Consider the following 14,454-nt stretch of genomic DNA (forward strand, 5'->3'; position numbering starts at 1 on the left):
CTCTTTCAAATTTTTCTAAATTTAAAATTGAAAATGTATTTTTTTTATTTAACTAATCACTTTTCAAAACTACCAAATATCAAACTTTATAAATATTTCTCTCCTTTAACTAAATATTATTTTTTATTATAGGAGAAATTTACCAAAATAATATTAAAAAATAAATGATTTTTGCTTTTGGTGTCTTTATATTTGAAGAGGAGTTAAAAAAAAAAAAAATGTTAAATAAAACTTTGGATAAAGAGTTTGACAAATAATGTTTTTTGTGGATTTTATTAAAATGTTAAAGAAATGTTAAATATAAAAAGCTCGATGGGGATGGTGGGATGCTCTTAAGATTATCACTTTTATTTTGTAAAACTACTATTAAATTTATGAGACTTAGGTATCATGTATGGTACCATTAGCATACGGTATGGCCCATCTCTTGAATAGTTGAATTATATATATATATATATATATATATATATGTTTGGATTATCAGTTCTAAAAAAACACTAAAACCTGATTTTTAGTGTCATATCATCATAGCAGTCACATGGTAATCTACTAAGTGGCATTATATATATTTGGTATAAAAAAAAAAAAATGGCATTATTAATATGATCTCAACATTTATCATACTTAATTTTTTAATATTTTATTTTTATTTAATAATAAATACTAAAATAGGAAAAACTGAAATTTTTAATCTAAATATAAAGAACTTTAATATATGTGCTGATTTTAAGCTAGGTTTGTATGATAATCAGAACTTTAAAATACGTACAATTAATTTGGAAGTAAAAAAAAAAAAAGAAAAAAAAAATTCAAAAGTATATCGGACTAGTTTAATTAGAATAATGCTAAAAGAAATACACATATTCTCCTTAAATCATATTAAAATTAACGTGGACTTTTAAAGTGTTATTAAATTAAAATGTTAATACTGATTTATCTCCTTTTAAAAATAGTCTCTCTCTCCTCCAAGAGAACTCTAGAGCCAGTGATCCGTCCACTAAAATGAGGTGGAATGGGATGAGCTGGAGGGCATAGAAAATCCGGCAATAATATCTACCAACTTGGCAGTCCATTAGCCGTGAGGTGGCAGGGTAGTTGGCACTTGCCAAACTCCATGGATCAGCCATTTTCATGCGGGGCATCGTCGTTGAGGACCTGAGGTTAGAGCATGCTCCACGTCGCCCCCTCTATGGGATTGGTGAGACAGTGACCGACTGACCGTACGAATCAACCAACACCCATAAATCCCCACACCCGGCCGGGCGGCAAAGCAACGAACCCCCTGGCTTAACAACCGACACCCAATTGCCTCCCGACAATGCAAGTCAAAGTCGGAAAGACCACCCACGTGTCCCCCTCCACACCACCCTTCCACCAAGACCATGTCCTCCCTCTCTCACACCTCGACACCGACCCCAACCTCCGACTCTCCTTCCGTTACCTCCGCACCTACCTTAACAGTACCTCCACCACTCACCCTAACCCACCCTCTCACGTCATCTCCACCGTCCTCTCCGCCGCTCTCGTTCATTACTACCCTCTCGCCGCCACTCTTCGCCGCCGCCCGGGTGACCACCGCCTTGAGGTGTTTTGCGCCGCTGGCCAAGCTGTCCCTCTTGTTCACGCCACCGTGGACTGTACGCTTGACTCACTGAACTACCTCGACGACCCGGATGCGCATTTTGTGGAGCAGCTGGTTCCCGACCCGAGCCCGGAGGAGGAGGGCCTGGTCAACCCGTGTGTGCTACAGGTCACGGTGTTCAAGTGTGGGGGTTTTACTCTGGGAGCCGCGATACACCACTCGCTGTGTGATGGACTCGGCGGGACTCAGTTCTTCAATGCAATGGCTGAGTTGGCTCGGGGGGCGAGTCGGCTGTCGGTTGAGCCGGTGTGGGATAGGGCGAGCTTGTTAGGGCCCAGAGACCCGCCAAAAGTTGAGGTGCCGATCCATGAGTTTTTGAGTTTGGATAAGGAGTTTTTACCGTACAGCCATGCCAGTCTTGGTCAGGTTGCGAGGGAATGGTTTCATGTGAGGGACGAGTGCTTGGACCATATCAAGACGTTGCTGTTTGAACGATCTGGGTTGAGATTCACCACGTTTGAAGCTTTGGGTGCTTTCATATGGCGAGCCAAGTAAGTCGCTCTAATTTCCTTTTCGTTTTTTAATGTATCTCTTCAGTATTAGAAATATTTGACTCCCGAATCCGACATAATTTTGAATATGAAATTAGTAAATTATAGTTAATCATCTGATCAATTTAAGTAAATGAATCATATTTGAATTGATCTATAATTTTATAAGTATGCATCAACTCAATCTCAATCCGACATGCGATGACATATATACGGGCCAGTAATTTTTTAAATGATTCACAAATTTGACATGAACTTAATACAAAATTAACGAGTTAATGTTGATTGTTCTAATCCATTTTTATTAAATAGATATAAGTATAAAACTATAGATATAACTAAATTAATATATGTATATATAGCTTTATACTTATGATTCGATAAGTATAAAGCTATATATATATATATATAGCTTGACACGTGTTCAAACTCGGCACGTGATATAAGTTATAAAGGCTTGCAAATTTTTTGATCTATTGAATTAAAAAGATCAAATTATAATTAATCTATATAATTTTATACTAATGATTCAATACAAGACACGAAAATACAAATTGCCACCCTGATTCTAAGGCACACTGATATTTGCTTGTAAAGAAACAAAATAAGTGGGTGAAGTTATTTCTGGCTTTTGTTTTTTTAATGCATTTTACTGTCCATTTGTCATTGACGGAACAGGGTAAAAGCCTCGGGGGTTCCAGGTGACGAGAATGTGAAGTTTGCATACTCCATCAACATACGGAAACAGGTAACGCCGGCATTACCCGCGGGTTATTGGGGCAACGGTTGCGTTGCAATGTACGTGAATCTCAGCGCCAAAGAGGTGGCAGAGAAACCGATTTGGGAAACGGCGGAGCTGATCAGAAAGAGCAAAAGCAACGCCACCGATGAATACGTTCGCTCATTCATTGATTTCCAGGATCTTCATTATGGAGATGGGATCACGGCAGGAAAAAGGGTGAGTGGGTTCACAGACTGGCGGCACTTGGGGCACTCGACGGTGGATTTTGGGTGGGGTGGCCCTGTAACTGTTCTGCCACTTTCAAGGAACCTTCTTGGAAGCGTTGAGCCTTGCTTTTGCTTGCCTTATTCCTCTGCCAGTGCCGGAAGGAAGGATGGTTTCAAGGTGTTGGTGACTTTGGAAGAGAGTGCGGTGCCTGCTTTCAGAGAAGAGATGAGCAAGTTTAGCAGCCCTGAATTTGGGTGGTCTTGTGATGCAGAGTGACGTGGTAGGATGCAGCGAAGAACAACAATAAAGCAACGGATAACTAATTCTAGATTATCTTTAAAAATAAATAATTAAAAAAAATTGAAGTAGTGTCCGAATTTGCTCTCAACCTATGTAGCTGTGTGGGTGATCTTCAACCATTTCCGAAGACATTAAACCACCCCTATTGCCTTGTGGGAGTGCGGTGCTTCGACTATCCTTAATCATTTTAGAGTCGCTAAATCACCTCTCAACTAGCAGTCCCTTTTCTTTTTTCTTTTTTCTTTTTTTTTTCTTTTTTTTTTTTTTGTTCTTTTAAATTTTTTTTTTTACAAGTAATTTAGACAATTCAAGTGAAAAAATGTCACCTGCATCTGCATATCACAAGTAACTCCAAGTGCTATTTTTTTTTTTTTTTGAATGTCTAAATTATCTTTAAAAATAAATAATTAAAAAAAAAATGAAGTAGTATCCGAACTTGCTCTCAACCTGTGTGGCTGTGTGGGTGATATTCAACCATTTCCGAAGACACTGAACCATCCCCATTGCCTTGTGGGGGTGCGGTGCTTCGACTATCCCTAATCATTTTGGAGTAGCTAAATCACCTCTCAACTAGCTGTCCCTTTTAGTTTTTTTTTTTTTTTTTTTTTTTTTCTTTTTTTTTTTTGGTTGTTCTTTTAAATTATTTTTTACAAGTAATTTAGACAATTCAAGTAAAAAAAATGTCACCTGCATCTGCATATCACATTTGGCATTTTTTTTTTTTTTTTTGTCAATTTTAGTGGCAAACGCTAATGAATGGTTTAAGTTAGGATGAGTTGGTAGTTTGAGAGAGCCCATTGTAATTTTTTACAGTTAAGTGGCCTAAGTACCAATGAAATATCAATTTAGACCAAAGTGTATTTTCCTTATGCTTTTAACTTCTACACAAGATGATAAATTGTTGCTGAGGTTGTTCTCTACCCTTTTAAATGGTCGTTATTTACCTTGTTCAATAATTTTGTCAAAGAATAATTTTATAAGAAATGGTCATTTACAAAATAAAGTTGACACTTGTGTATAGAATAAATTATTCAAATTGAGAACATAGAAAGATAGTATTTATAAAAAAGGTTAAATGCCTTTGATTTTACATTTTCACACTTCAGTTTCATTTTGTATTATAGATAGTATCTAAAAAATGACTAAAAACAGAAATGGTACATTCATTCAAAAATTGACAAAAATCCATGTTAACGCTCTTTAAAAATGGCAACTATCCTATACCTCATTAAAAGTAAAATAATAGAAAATTTCAAAACTAAAATTATTAAAAACATTAAAAAAAATGAAAAAAAAAAAATAAAAATTGCAAAATGGGAGTGAGCCACTCCTAAGGCTATTGAGCCACCCCCGTTTAGCTTAGAGTGATTTTGGCTACCCCAGACTTGGCAGTCTCGGAGTGACTGAACCTGATATGACCTATTTACAACCCGTTTATTTTATACATATTTTTTTTTTATAATAAGGTATATATAAGCGTTAAAAAAAATAGTTATATGCATAAAATAAACGAGTAACTATTTATTTGCCAGGTATCTGTTTTACCAGCCTTACTCTTAAGGAAGATTTTGAAAAAATAAAGTAAAGTAATTAAACTACACTTAACCCTTACAAAGATCTTAAGTATTTAAATCCATTATTAAAAATTCTTAAAATAAACACTGTTTTCTTTTAAATGACGCCACCTTACAGTTTTGAAGAACTTCTTCCAAGATTTTGTCCAAATTTTACCGAATATAAAAATTTAAGATCCCCATTACCTTCTTTCTCGAGATTGTAATTCTTTTTGATTTTCTTTCTTTTTCTGAAGAACTGCCAATTCCTTTTCTTTTTTTTTCTTAAGCAAAATAGTGAAATACGACAAAGTAAAGGTAACGACCATAGTGATGATACCTTGAAATCTATCCTCTTATCCGCAACCCAACAAACCAATAATAAGAAACCACGTCAAGCTGTGGAGGTAAAGAAACAGAAACTCACACACTGTAGCACAGGCTGCACCCATAAGCAGTTGCCCATGGCGTCAATACTGGGAACTTCCTCAACTGCAATCTTGGCTTCTCGGTCCCTCTCTTCTACGGGCTCCAAGCCTTCAATTCCCTTTCTCACTCTAACCCCAGGTAAATTACTGAATTACCAAACTAAAACGCACTTCAGTTTTTGGGCGTACATTCTCTGATTGAGTACATATGTGGCTGACCCAGTTCGTCTATGGTGCTTCTTTGTCCTCAAACTTTAAGTTTTTGTTTATTTTTATGTGTTGGCTATTGCGATAACATATGGGTTTTAGCTGTTTCGGTGGATTGTTGTTGATGTTGATAATTGTGGGTTTTCAGGGCAGAGTAATGGGAGGAAGTTTTATGGAGGGATTGGGATTCATGGTAAGCGGGGGAGATCTCAGTTCCGTGTTGCAGTTACGAATGTCGCCACTGACATCAACTCTGTTGAACAGGTACTTGTCTGATGCTCTTGATTTATCCTAGTTTGAGATCAAAGTTTGGTTTTTTTGGCTAATGTGCACATGTTATAGCTAATTCGCTTGCTCAAATAATTCAAGTTACTCTGAGGTCTTGTGTGGTGTTTGAGGTCATTGTGTGCACTCCAGATGTTTGTCGAAAGTATCTTATGCTTAATACATATCACTATTGACTTTATACAAACAAAAACACACACACACACACACACATATCTGTGGAAGAACGCAATTTCTCGGAAGAGAATGTTTACAGCACAACTTTCACAATTAGGTTTTGAATTTTAAGTGAATGAGGTTGGTGATGATGATATCCAGGCCCAGAAGCTTGCTGCGAAGGAAAGCCAGAGACCGGTATATCCTTTTGCTGCTATTGTTGGACAGGATGAGATGAAACTATGCCTTCTGCTAAATGTGATTGATCCCAAGATTGGAGGTGTCATGATCATGGGTGATAGGGGAACGGGAAAATCCACTACTGTGAGGTCATTGGTTGATTTGCTTCCTGAAATCGAGGTAGTAGCTGGTGATCCATATAATTCAGATCCAGAAGATCCAGAATGCATGGGCATAGAAGTCAGAGAAAGCACCATAAAAGGAGAGAAACTGTCTGTTGTGACGGCCAAAATCAACATGGTTGATTTGCCATTGGGTGCAACAGAAGATAGGGTCTGTGGGACAATTGACATTGAGAAAGCCCTCACTGAGGGTATCAAGGCATTTGAGCCTGGCCTTCTAGCTAAAGCTAATAGAGGAATTCTGTATGTGGATGAAGTTAATCTGTTGGACGACCACTTAGTGGATGTTTTGTTGGATTCTGCTGCCTCAGGTTGGAACACAGTGGAGAGAGAGGGTATTTCAATCTCACATCCAGCTCGGTTTATTCTCATTGGCTCCGGCAATCCAGAAGAAGGCGAGCTCAGGCCACAACTGCTTGATCGGTTTGGAATGCATGCACAAGTGGGGACTGTCAGGGATGCAGAGCTGAGGGTCCAGATTGTGGAGGAGAGAGCTCGTTTCGATAGGAATCCCAAGGAATTCAGGGGTTCTTACATGGCGGAGCAAGAAAAGCTCCAACAACAAATTTCCTCAGCTAGAAGTTCTCTTTCTTCTGTTGAGATTGATCGTGATCTCAAGGTGAAAATATCCAAGGTTTGTTCAGAATTGAATGTTGATGGATTGAGAGGAGACATTGTGACGAACAGGGCCTCAAAAGCTCTAGCTGCCCTGAAGGGAAGAGATACTGTAACCCCAGAGGATATTGCTACTGTAATTCCCAACTGCTTAAGACACCGCCTTCGGAAGGATCCCTTGGAGTCGATCGACTCGGGTTTACTTGTCATTGAGAAATTCTATGAGGTGTTTAGCTGAAGAAGGTATCTGTAATTTTTGTTGACCAAATTGTCTTTCTATTTGCTTTTTTCGTGGCATTTCTTTTCTCCTCTCCTACAAGCAAATTCAGAATTATTTCCATGATATTACGTTTTATTTTCATAGTATTGGGGAACATGAGGTTGAGGAATCGATATGTATACTGGTTCTGTCAATAGTTTTGCCAATTCGTTTTTTTTCTGTAAACTAGCTTGTGATTCATATGCACACCAACCAAGTTATATTGAGATTTCTGTTCTGTTATTATGGAGCTTGCCAACTATTACCAGTTCAAGGCCTTCATACAGAATAATATGGTAACTTATACAATAATTAGTGGGCATGAAAGAAAGAAGTGAAATAAGATCCATAAAAATTGCTTTGGAGCTATGGTGAAGTAGTATTGCTGTTAATAGCTCTATTCCAGAATTTGGGTCTCCGCTCAAGAAACGCCGGCGGCCGCTGGAAGACAAGTGATGCAGCCCTAATCAAGATTCCGGCAGTTAAAGCCCATATCACATACTTCTCATTCTCTGCTTCATAATCGAAGTAATGCAGTAGATACTTATCTCCCATCCATTCTCTCTCCTCTGCCCTCCTATTCTCATCCTATGGCCATGAAAGAAATGTCACTTAGGAATTTCCTTGAGATTAATTTGTCATAGAAATTTAAAGACTGAAGAGAATAATAAGACCTTGAGAAACATTTCTAAGGGAGCATCGAAAATTGCTTCCACTTCAGCAGGATTAGGATTTGGACTGAATGCTTTCTTATCAGAAAGGATACCAATCACAGGAACTACTGTCACACCAATCTGCGCAAGGAAACCAGTTTTAGTCAAATACAAGTGTAGAGTATTAGATTGCAGTTCTGCTTAGCAAGTTTGGAATCTAGACAACGATGGGCAGAATTTACATAAGAAGCAATTGATCTTCAACTAACTATAAAACCACATACAATTTGATCAAAGATGTTTTTATTTGATCTGTCAATTTTTTATGCGACCCACAATTTCAATTTTCAATTCGAAGTTAACGGATTAGAGTTGAGAGAATTATGACTAATACTTATGTTTCGACATGATCCGAACCCAACACACATTATGACCGACAACTTTTAACACGACCCGCAACAGATTAAAGATGAAAGATTTGACCCATTTAATTGCAAAGCATAACATGTACCTTATTCACAAAAGGTTCAAGAACGGTAACAAGACTAACAAGCGAAGGGTCCAAGCCGATCTCCTCCTTAGCCTCCCTCAACGCCGTCTCTACATCATCAGCATCGCCTTCCTCTCTCTTCCCACCCGGCAACGAAACTTCACCTGCAACCAAACCACACACACCCATTTCCTGTTCCACATCATAGAACCCAAAAAACAAATTCAAAAGCAGAGGCTTAATTTAAGGCCCGAGACCGGAGTGAGAAGAGAGAGTCGAAGCTCGCTTGGTGAGGATGACTCGCAGATCGCCGTTGGGACCTTGGAAGAGGCAGATCAGAACTGCGGCTCGCTTGGTCTTGTTGGATCCCAACGTTTGTTGCATCGAAGTCGTACCATCGGCTGAGGGACGAGGTCTGCCAAGTCCGAATTGTTGAGCTAACGCTTCGAGCCTCTCTAGCACTCCTCCGAGGTTGTTGGAACCCATGTTTTTAGCGTCCCCTTTGTCGTATGTTTTTGCTTTTCAATTTTATACAACTATTTTAGAGACGTGCGACAAAGAAAGATGTTTTTATCTTTTGTTCTCTTTTTAGATTGGCACGTCGACTTGGACGAGTCAAAATGTTAAAATGTATGTTTTTTACTCCACATCCAACTTTCCATTATGAGAAAAAAAAACTTCTATTTGCTCAGCAACTCACCTAATCTATCTTAAACTGGGCTAGTGATGTATGTAACACTGGCGTGCATGACTGATATATATAATATTGGTTATATATATTAGTCATACACGCTAGTGTTATTTAATTATAGAATATAATTAAATAATTATTTAAACAATAAAAAAAAATATATTATAACACTGGCGTGCATGAATCATGCACGCCAGTGTTATGTAAATTACTGCTCCTTAGAGCATTCTCAATGGAAAAGTCAAATATTACTTTTATCTAAAATAGCTCTTTAAATGTTTAAAAAAACCCCCTACATTGGATTAGCAAAAAAAAAAATGTAAAATAGATATTTAATTGAAAAAGCTAAAAAAAAAGCTAAATGTAACAGCACTTTTCAAGAGAGCTATTTTATTTTTCATTGTTTCTCTCTTGTTTTCTCATTCTCCCAAATCTTTTCCTGCTTTTTCTCTGCATGTTCTCTTTTTCCCAAAACTTTTTCCTTTTTTCCTCACATGTTCTCTTTTTTCCAAAACTTTTCTTACTTTTAATAATTTTTTAATAGAATAAATAGAAATATAGCTAATCGGACGTAGAGACATTTAAAAATGACTTAACTAAACTAGATAAAAGTGAGTTTTAAAAAACCATTTTACATAAAAATATGACTCCTCCATTAGGAATGCTCTTAAACTGTCCAAATTTTTAATAACAGGAAATCTGAATCCCATCAGCTTGCCCGGCAGCATCCCATCTTCTCAATCACCAATAGAGAATAATCAGAAACACCACAGCTATCAAAAATAACTTTTGACAGAGAATGTTTGATCATTCCTTCCCCGATGGTTGCTTTTTATGAATTTGCAATTGGATATTTATAATTTTGTCTCATAGACAAACAGGAGGTTTCATAAAGCTCATTCAATAAAACCTGCAAAGATAAGGGTTTCAAAGGGCAAGCAACTTCAGGTTTCTGTAACCCTTAGAATTAAATCCTTGATTGAAGCGAATTTTTCTTCTTTATAAGAAAAAAACATCTTGTATGAGTTTTCGTTGTCATAACAAAAGCGAGAAAACACTGGGAAGCAACACACTGGCATTAACAATAGAAGCTTGATTACTCTTCCCTCTGTCAATCAACAAGGAAAAGTTCTTGGTGCAGATATGCTTGTCATTTGTGTTGATGAGTGACCGGATAAGCTCTTTGTGCTTGAGATCTGGTCCTGCAACAACTCATAGTTGAGAAGCACAAACAAATATTAAACAAATTTCTATAACCAGAAAATTTTCAAGTTAAAGAAAAACTGACCTGAAGAAAGGTGAAGGGGGCCAAATTGTTTGTTCTCACAATTTACTCTCAGCCAACATCCGTTTGATATTTGATGCCAGTTGCCCCTGTGGTCTGAAATATTTCAGCCTCTTTAGTTTACAACATATACGAATATGATGTTTTCAGTATACTTAAAACATTAATGTTGAACACATTGTACTAATCTGATAACTGCGGGTTGTCTAGGACATTATTGCAGGAAGGATGACTATTCCTAATTAAAACCCGCGACATCTTCCCTAAATTTAAGGAATTACAGTATCTTTCTCAATAACTCTTGGAACCTTGAAAATGGGATTCTGTTCCAAAAAAGCTGGAGGCCGTTGGAGGACGACTGATGCTGCCCTTATCAAGATCCCGGCAGTTAAACCCCATATCAGGTACTTCTTATTCTCTGTTTCATAGTCGAAGAAATGAATCAGATACTTGTGTCCCATCCACTCCCTCTCCTCTGCTCTCCGATTTTCATCCTGAATCAAAGATATTATAAAGAGAGTTTCCAAGATTGAAAAAATGAAATTGCATAATCTTAAGTCAAGAAATGGAACTACAGTGAAAACCTTGATAAACATTTCCAATGGAGCATCAAATATTGATTCCACTTCACCAGGATTTGGAGCAGGCTCGAATGCATTCTTTTCATTAAGTATGCCAATAACAGGAACTACTCTGAGGAGGTGCTGCACAGAAAAAGAATTTTAGCTGAACCACCCAATGAGAAACTAACACATCTGCATATAACTTGTCACATGTGACTCAAAGTTCATACTTATTCTATGCCCCAATCTTACGCCTGAATCGTAACTTATCAAGGAAAAAAAAAAAGCATAAATTTTAACCAGAAAGAAAAATGACGAAAATCAGTCATTTTCAAATGATAATTACTCATGTGACCAGAGTTGAAAGGAAATATATTCTGGTTTTCTTGCTTGGCTTCTAATTCTGTTTACTAGTTAATCCTCAGAATTCTGCAAACCTGATAAATCTCACAAACCAGCCTATCGGAAGTCATGCAAAATCAGATCCTTTGGTAAAATAAAAATCTGACAGTTCAACATAACCACAGTTCACAAGATGATATGCAACATTGTTGCCTTCTTGATAAAGGTCTGTGAGAAACACGAAAGATTTATAAAGTATAGTAAAACTGGCCAGACCACATATGTGAGCTATGGCCAACCTCCATGCCCATGGAGGCTGACTGTGGCTGGGGCCCAAAGAGCTTGAGCCATGGCCATAGACCGATCTCCATGGTTGTGGTCAGTTCAGAGATGAGAGAGAGGAGAGAGGAGAGAAATTTGGAAGGTATAACTGGAAAGAGAAAAATTTTCCTTTAAACATTGACTTAAATGCTAACAAAGGTATTTGATTCTTGGAAATAAGTCAAAACTCGGATTTAGGTTATGGCTAAAGGCAGATTTAAAAAGACAAGTAGAAATTTAGATCTTTGCCGCAGTTGAGGGCTGCCAGTGAATATTCTTTGCTGCAGAGGAGAGGTTGTTGTGGAATAGATGAATAGTAGGAAAAGATGTTTTGAGTTGTATAGAGTATGGCTGTTAATTGTTGAATTGTTTGAAGTTATTTCTGGTGTTTTGTTGGTAGTTGAGTTGTTTAGCTCTGTCAGTAGAGTTTGGTTGGTTGTAAGCTTCTGTGTGTGGCTGCAGTTCCAGTGTTTCAGCTGGAGTGTGTTGCAAATGTTCTTTTATAAAAATTCTCCTTCATCCAAAAAATAAAACTCGGATTTTAAAGCTAAAAAATTGAAAACACTGACCTTAAAAGCAAATTAGCCTAAAGTACGAAAGATATCAGATATAATTTACTACTTATCAAAAAAAAAAAAAAAAATCCTATATAAAAAATTAAAACCAACGCTATAATCCAAATCAAAAAGATAGTCCATAACATATCATTGTTCCAGAAATTAATAAAGAAGGTTATCGTATATATGAGGTGCATTTATTTTAAGTTTGTACTTCATGCTGTCCACAGTTTAAGTTTTGAGTTTCAATTTAGGATTTACAGATTTCCATAATGATCTTCAAAAAGCATACAATGTAAAATTCCTTCATTTGGTAATGTGTTTTTGCCTTTGCCTTTTGCTTTCTACCAAAAAAGCAAAAGTATCAACAAAAAACTTCAAATATAAAACACTCACAAAAAATTTAAAATTATTTTCACTTTTATATCAAATCAAAACACTTTTTCAACCAAAAAACACTCTCTAAAAAGCGTAATCAAATGAAACCAGTGTTCAGTATAAAGGTTTCGTAGCCGAACTTAAAAGTATGAAGCACTGTGCAATATTTATAGCCCAAATAATTCAGGTCTGGCAATTAAAATAGTTGTGAAGATACATTAGTAAATAAGTTGAGGTGTGCTTGCCACTGTTGCCAGTCTTGCCAAGCAAACAGTCCTTTTAGGTACGTCTCAACTTAGTCTGCCACTTCTCATATAAACTATTTATTCCCCTATCTTTCTGTTAACCGAATCCATTTTAACCTATATGTCACAGTAATTAAGAAGATCCATATATTAATTCACTCTCCAGAAACATTCAATTTGCAATCACAATTACCCAACAACAAAAAAAATACCCTTTCCTAACTGATTATCCAAAACTCCAATTTCCAAGACTGAAATTTTACGTACTGTATTTTTTTTTTTTTTTTTTTTTTGATAAGTTTACATAATTGGTGCACACTAAGTTTTGTATTCACTCAATTGGTAATTTGGTACATAGTTGAGCACTTGATCTCAATCAAAGACATAGAACAAATGCTTTAAAAATATGAAAAAGGAAAAGAAAAGAAAAGATGCTGATACCTTAGACAAGAATGGTTCAAGTACAGTGACAACATCGACGAGTGAAGGATCCAACCCAATCTCCTCCTTAGCCTCCCTTGTTGCAGTCTCCCCATCATCCTTATCCCCCTCATCTGCTTTCCCACCTGGCAATGCAACTTCACCTGCAACAAAAACACACCCACTCAGTCTCCCTCCCACATCACAATCATCAGTTTATTTCCATTTGGTTCCCTCGAAAAAGAGGGAAAGCAACTTCCCCATTTATGTAGCCTTATACAACAACTTAACGCAATTGGGGTGAAAATCCCATACTTCAGACCAAAAACCCATCACAAAAGACTCGGAATTTTATTTTATCTTCCTTTCCTTTCCACACTGTTTCTCAGGAACCAAACAGAAAGGTATCTCCAACTGAACTGACCCGAGTGAGTGGACAGCCTCGACGACCGCTTGGTGAGAATCACGCGCAGATCCCCAGCATCTCCTTCAAAGAGACAGACCAAAACAGCGGCTCTCTTGGGTCTAAACCTTTGTGGGTCTTGCGCAATTGGGGTAGTCGATTCCGCAAAACCCAATTGGGAAACCACTTTCCCAGCGCTTTCTTCGAGGCTCTGCTCCTCAATGTCCTCGAAGGTAGGCGGCGGCTTGTAGAGGCGGAGCTGTTGGGCCAAGGCGACAAGTCGCTGTGAGCCTCCGAAGGAGCTGGACGGGTCCATGAGCTTAAAGAGCCGGGCTGTGGACGTTACTGATTTTGATAGCCTTTGGAGAATTGGGATCATTAGGTAGAGTTTGGCATTTTTGGCGCAGTGTCAAGAGCCAAAAGCTGAGGATCGTTACTGGGATTGGCCGAACACACTGCAAGAGGTTGAGGGCAAGGGACTAAATTGCATAATTTAATATAATTGTTCAACCAAATACACTTAAAAAGTATAATAAAGTCCAAAAAGTAGTTCAATCGGTTGGGATCACCTCCAATGAAATAGAGGTCACTAATTCGAATCTTCCTTCTCTCTTATGTTGACATGTAAAAAAAAAGTATAATGTAAAAATACAAATTAAATATAAAACTCATCTTTATTGTACTCCTTTCTTATAACGACGTTGTTTTAGTTTAATAGATACATGGTATTCGCGGTATGGACATGACGGATTTAGGAATTGACTTTAGTAGGAGTAACATTAAAATATTTTTTATAATATACATATAAAAAAATATAATGTATACAATTTAAAATAAAAATACTTTATAACATAATATA

At 37.2% G+C, this 14,454-nt stretch overlaps 4 protein-coding genes across 7 annotated transcripts; 2 read left to right on the forward strand and 2 right to left on the reverse strand.

The window, feature by feature from the left end:
• The first annotated feature begins 1,125 nt into the window (after positions 1 to 1,125).
• Positions 1,126 to 3,592, forward strand: LOC132168818 (HXXXD-type acyl-transferase family protein). Its single transcript, XM_059579875.2, has 2 exons — positions 1,126 to 2,133; positions 2,812 to 3,592. The coding sequence occupies exons 1-2, from the start codon at positions 1,319 to 1,321 to the stop codon at positions 3,356 to 3,358; spliced, it is 1,362 nt and encodes a 453-aa protein (XP_059435858.2). The 5' UTR covers positions 1,126 to 1,318; the 3' UTR covers positions 3,359 to 3,592.
• A 1,689-nt stretch (positions 3,593 to 5,281) lies between these two features.
• Positions 5,282 to 7,402, forward strand: LOC132168819 (magnesium-chelatase subunit ChlI, chloroplastic). Its single transcript, XM_059579876.2, has 3 exons — positions 5,282 to 5,502; positions 5,719 to 5,834; positions 6,174 to 7,402. The coding sequence occupies exons 1-3, from the start codon at positions 5,400 to 5,402 to the stop codon at positions 7,224 to 7,226; spliced, it is 1,272 nt and encodes a 423-aa protein (XP_059435859.1). The 5' UTR covers positions 5,282 to 5,399; the 3' UTR covers positions 7,227 to 7,402.
• Positions 7,403 to 7,507: 105 nt separating this feature from the next.
• NUDT11 (nudix hydrolase homolog 11) lies at positions 7,508 to 8,915 on the reverse strand. The gene is made up of 4 exons (XM_059579877.2): positions 8,648 to 8,915; positions 8,412 to 8,554; positions 7,922 to 8,041; positions 7,508 to 7,835 (listed from the first exon to the last, which is right to left on the reverse strand). Exons 1-4 carry the CDS (start codon positions 8,874 to 8,876, stop codon positions 7,614 to 7,616), a joined length of 714 nt encoding a protein of 237 aa, XP_059435860.2. The 5' UTR covers positions 8,877 to 8,915; the 3' UTR covers positions 7,508 to 7,613.
• A 1,087-nt stretch (positions 8,916 to 10,002) lies between these two features.
• On the reverse strand, positions 10,003 to 14,066 carry LOC132170614 (nudix hydrolase 15, mitochondrial). Of its 4 annotated transcripts, none has more exons than XM_059581647.2 (6): positions 13,617 to 14,066; positions 13,214 to 13,356; positions 10,951 to 11,070; positions 10,675 to 10,860; positions 10,370 to 10,455; positions 10,003 to 10,277 (listed from the first exon to the last, which is right to left on the reverse strand). In XM_059581647.2, the coding sequence occupies exons 1-5, from the start codon at positions 13,972 to 13,974 to the stop codon at positions 10,405 to 10,407; spliced, it is 858 nt and encodes a 285-aa protein (XP_059437630.1). In that variant the 5' UTR covers positions 13,975 to 14,066; the 3' UTR covers positions 10,003 to 10,277; positions 10,370 to 10,404. The 4 variants fall into 4 exon arrangements, with proteins under 4 accessions (XP_059437630.1, XP_059437629.1, XP_059437632.1 ...); XM_059581646.2 differs by having other exon boundaries at positions 10,003 to 10,283; XM_059581649.2 differs by having other exon boundaries at positions 10,370 to 10,462.
• Positions 14,067 to 14,454: the final 388 nt, after the last annotated feature.

Source organism: Corylus avellana, chromosome 1, assembly GCF_965113065.1.
Source record: "Corylus avellana chromosome 1, dhCorAvel1.hap1.2, whole genome shotgun sequence".
Classification (NCBI taxonomy): domain Eukaryota; kingdom Viridiplantae; phylum Streptophyta; class Magnoliopsida; order Fagales; family Betulaceae; genus Corylus; species Corylus avellana.

Excerpts from the sequence above, each read along its gene's own strand:
- LOC132168818 (XM_059579875.2), top strand. The coding sequence starts at position 1,319 with ATGCAAGTCAAAGTCGGAAAGACCACCCACGTGTCCCCCTCCACACCA. Across the intron at positions 2,134-2,811 it reads GCTTTCATATGGCGAGCCAA|GGTAAAAGCCTCGGGGGTTC; the intron begins GTAAGTCGCTCT and ends TTGACGGAACAG.
- LOC132168819 (XM_059579876.2), top strand. The coding sequence starts at position 5,400 with ATGGCGTCAATACTGGGAACTTCCTCAACTGCAATCTTGGCTTCTCGG. Across the intron at positions 5,503-5,718 it reads CTTTCTCACTCTAACCCCAG|GGCAGAGTAATGGGAGGAAG; the intron begins GTAAATTACTGA and ends GTGGGTTTTCAG. Across the intron at positions 5,835-6,173 it reads ACATCAACTCTGTTGAACAG|GCCCAGAAGCTTGCTGCGAA; the intron begins GTACTTGTCTGA and ends GATGATATCCAG.
- NUDT11 (XM_059579877.2), bottom strand. The coding sequence starts at position 8,876 with ATGGGTTCCAACAACCTCGGAGGAGTGCTAGAGAGGCTCGAAGCGTTA. Across the intron at positions 8,042-8,411 it reads TTGAACCTTTTGTGAATAAG|ATTGGTGTGACAGTAGTTCC; the intron begins GTACATGTTATG and ends TTCCTTGCGCAG. Across the intron at positions 7,836-7,921 it reads CCTTAGAAATGTTTCTCAAG|GATGAGAATAGGAGGGCAGA; the intron begins GTCTTATTATTC and ends TCATGGCCATAG.
- LOC132170614 (XM_059581647.2), bottom strand. The coding sequence starts at position 13,974 with ATGATCCCAATTCTCCAAAGGCTATCAAAATCAGTAACGTCCACAGCC. Across the intron at positions 13,357-13,616 it reads GAGGCTGTCCACTCACTCGG|GTGAAGTTGCATTGCCAGGT; the intron begins GTCAGTTCAGTT and ends TTTTTGTTGCAG. Across the intron at positions 10,456-10,674 it reads AACAGAATCCCATTTTCAAG|GGGCAACTGGCATCAAATAT; the intron begins GTTCCAAGAGTT and ends TTCAGACCACAG.